The sequence below is a fragment of the Ochlerotatus camptorhynchus genome, unplaced genomic scaffold (genome assembly GCF_037179485.1).
Source record: "Ochlerotatus camptorhynchus isolate MF236.1 unplaced genomic scaffold, CSIRO-AGI_Acam_v1.1 ptg000453l, whole genome shotgun sequence".
Classification (NCBI taxonomy): Eukaryota; Metazoa; Arthropoda; class Insecta; order Diptera; family Culicidae; genus Ochlerotatus; species Ochlerotatus camptorhynchus.
Genome location: NW_027040939.1, coordinates 245550 through 248925, shown reverse-complemented (window position 1 = coordinate 248925; position 3376 = coordinate 245550). Strand labels below are relative to the sequence as shown.

Here is a 3376-nt window from a genome sequence, read left to right as displayed (position 1 = left end):
AGTGGACCTGCCGATCAGCGGTTTGAACAATATCGAAAACCGAGTTAAGTATCTGCTGTCGACAAAGTTCGCTTCGTGCATTAATTCTTTTGCCTCATCCGTTTTAGAATTCCTGGTCGTACCACGGGTCACGTCAAACCTACCAGTCGTTGAGATAGACGCCCGATCCTGGCCGATACCGTCAGGCCTACACTTTGCGGACCCAATGTTCCACACACCCGGAGAGATAGACATGATCATCGGAAATGAAATATGTTTCGATCTCGTCAAAAAGGGTCGTTTGAAGCTCGGCTGCTTTGGCATAACGCTAGCCGAAACGGAACTCAGATGGGTTGTATGAGGATCGGTGCCAACCAGGAAAGCCAAATCATACCCGCGTGTGTGTCAGCTCAATCGCCAAGAAGAAATGCTAAACGCAACGATGTCCAAGTTCTGGGAAATTGAGAACGTCTATTCGGAGAGGATTACGACCGTGGCTGAAGGTGCCGTGGAAGAGCATTTCAAGACCACTCACTACCGTGACGAGACAGGACGGTATGTAGTACGTTTACCATTCAACGGTATACAGGGTCAACTAGGCGACTCTTACGATATTGCTCGAAAACGTCTTGACAAACTGATGCTCTCACTGGCGAGGAATCCAATGGAATCACATGAAGGAAACGACTGAAGCAATCGATGGTGCATACTATATTCCACACCATGCTGTATATAAGGCTTCAAGCTCGACGACAAAAACAAGGGTGGTGTTCGATGCGTCGGCAAAAACTACCACTGGCGTTTCGCTCAATGATACGCTGTTGGTCGGACCTACGGTGCAAAACGACATCGTCTCGATTATCCTACGATTTTGTATTCATTTGGTGGTGCTAACCGCCGACGTTCCCAAAATGTACCGTCAGGTCTGGCTCCATAAGGACGACTGTAAGTACCAGCTGATTCTGTGGTGGGACAGCGATGGTAACCTGAAAGTGTTCGAGTTGCGGACGGTAACTTACGGCGTTGCCAGTTCACCACACCACGCCACAAGGGTATTGATTCAATTGGCTACGGATGAAGGTGAAGAATTTCCTCTGGCGAAGCAAGTCATTATCAAGGATAATTATATCGACGACTTCTTGACTGGTGATACAAATCTACACGGAGCTTTCGGAGCTGTTACGTCGAGGTGGCTTCGGTGCACACAAATTTTGTTCGAACAGTACCGAGGTGTTGAAAGCAATTCCTGCTGAAATCCAGGAGAAGCAGCTTAGCTTTGACGATACCGGGATCAATAACAGCATCAAAACGTTGGGCCTCATCTGGAATCTGAAAGAAGATTATTTTTTGTTCCGGACTGCCCTGGTCAGTTGGGATGTGAAGGTAACGAAACGCATAGTGCTGTCGGAAATAGGACAACTCTTCGACCCTCTTGGATTCCTGGGTCCGATTATTGTTTCGGCGAAATTGGTGATGCAGGACATTTGGCGTCTTGGTCTTGAGTGGGATGACGAACTTCCTGAAGAACTGTTGCAGAGATGGAAACAGTTTCGACATCAACTTCCAGTTGTAAATCAAATACGGAAACCACGTTGTGCATTTCAAGATGAAGCTGTGACGATAGAACTCCATGGGTTTTCGGATGCCTCAAAGCGTGCCTATGGAGCTGTCGTGTATATTCGGAGCATCAACAAGGATGGGACAATCTTCGTCAATCTGGTTGCAAGCAAATCGCGCGTGGCACCACTCAAACCGTCAACGATTCCACGACTCGAACTTTGTGGCGCGTTGCTTTTGGCAGACCTGGTGCGAAAAGTGGTGTCGGCAATGCAAATCCGATTCGATGTCGTGAAGCTATGGTGCGATTCCCAAATTGTTTTGTGTTGGCTGAAGAAATCTCCGCTAGCACTGAACCAATTCGTCGCCAACCGTTTTGCCGCGATAGTGGAACTGACGCAAGATTACCAATGGGGATACATACAATCGGACGACAATCCAGCAGATGTAATTTCACGAGGTGAATTGCCACAGGATTTGCTGCAAAGGAATTTATGGTGGAATGGTTCACCGTTATTATGGAATTCCCATCCAACATCGGTGATCCTGAACACTTGGAAGAATCAGCTATTCCGGAGGTGAAGTCGGCAGTAGTGTTGGCGGTCATGAAATGTTGTCCGGCTATAGTACTTGATAGACTCAGCAACTACATGAGAATGCAGAGAGCGTGGGTGTACGTGCATCGTTACATCGATATCAAGGTGCATAAGAAACAAGGCTTCGGTGACATTTCAGCGGACGAAATCAAGAAGGCAGAGGCATCAATCTTGTCAGTCCTCCAGCGTGAATGTTTCGGCGATCTGCGTAAGGCGTTGCATTCAAATTCCATTCAGCGGCATCCATTGCGGAACCTCGCACCGTTCCTGGGAGACGACGGCTTAATCCGAGTCGGAGGCCGTTTGAAATATTCGGCCATTCCTTATGATGGCAAACATCAGGTGTTGTTACCGGAGAAGCATCACGTCACGGAGGCAATCATACGTGGACTGCATTTGGAACATTTTCATGTTGGACAGAATGGATTGTTAGCTATCGTACGCGAACGTTACTGGCCGGTGCGCGTAAGGGTGGCAATCAAGAAAATCGTTTCTAATTGCCAGGTGTGTGCTAGGCAGCGTCATATACCAGGTGGTCAGTTCATGGGAAATCTTCCGGAGTCTCGAGTCAATCCAGCGCCACCATTCTCCAAGGTTGGTATTGACTATGCTGGTCCATTTATGTTGAAACTAGGAGGTCGGAGTACGAAGCTGTATAAGGCATACGTGGTCGTCTTCGTGTGTATGGCAGTGAAAGCCATCCATTTCGAACTAGTTTCAAGCCTGTCGACCGAAACATTCATTGCTGCATTGCAACGTTTTTCCAGTCGTCGAGGATTGCCGAGTAACATCCACAGTGATAACGCTACTACTTTTGTCGGTGCCAATCATGAACTAGCTGCTCTGAAGGAGTTGTTTGAAGATCAGCAGCATCAACTGAAAGTAAAGAGTTCTGTAGCGTAAATGCATCCGCTGGCATTTCATCCCCCCAGAAGCCCACACTTTGGCGGAATCTGGGAAACGGGGGTGAAATCCATGAAATACCACCTGAAGAGAACTGTTGGTGAGACCAGGCTTACGTATGAAGAGATGAGCACCGTTTTGGTTCAAACGGAGGCCATTCTTAACTCGCGACCTTTGTTTGCGCTGTCGGATGATCCAAGCGACTATTCCGTGCTAACGCCATCACATTTTTTAATAGGTCACTCTGGTGTAGCACTACCGGAACCATCGTATGAGGATGAAAATGCAGGACGTCTGAACAAGTGGCAGCATATTCAGCAGATGCAACAGCACTTTTGGCG

The 3376-nt window shown here is 47.9% G+C and overlaps 1 protein-coding gene across 1 annotated transcript; it reads left to right on the top strand.

Moving 5' to 3' along the window:
* Positions 1-421: 421 nt before the first annotated feature.
* LOC135712014 (uncharacterized) lies at positions 422-3035 on the top strand. The gene is made up of 4 exons (XM_065234979.1): positions 422-534; positions 743-1081; positions 1203-1983; positions 2025-3035. Exons 1-4 carry the CDS (start codon positions 422-424, stop codon positions 3033-3035), a joined length of 2244 nt encoding a protein of 747 aa, XP_065091051.1.
* Positions 3036-3376: the final 341 nt, after the last annotated feature.

What these genes read in the sequence shown, in the direction of transcription:
- LOC135712014 (XM_065234979.1), top strand. Translation starts at nt 422, where the DNA reads ATGTCCAAGTTCTGGGAAATTGAGAACGTCTATTCGGAGAGGATTACG. An exon ending in GAAGAATTTCCTCTGGCGAA is followed by an intron (nt 1,082 to 1,202) that starts GCAAGTCATTAT and finishes TTGTTCGAACAG; the next exon opens with TACCGAGGTGTTGAAAGCAA. An exon ending in CGGACGACAATCCAGCAGAT is followed by an intron (nt 1,984 to 2,024) that starts GTAATTTCACGA and finishes TTTGCTGCAAAG; the next exon opens with GAATTTATGGTGGAATGGTT.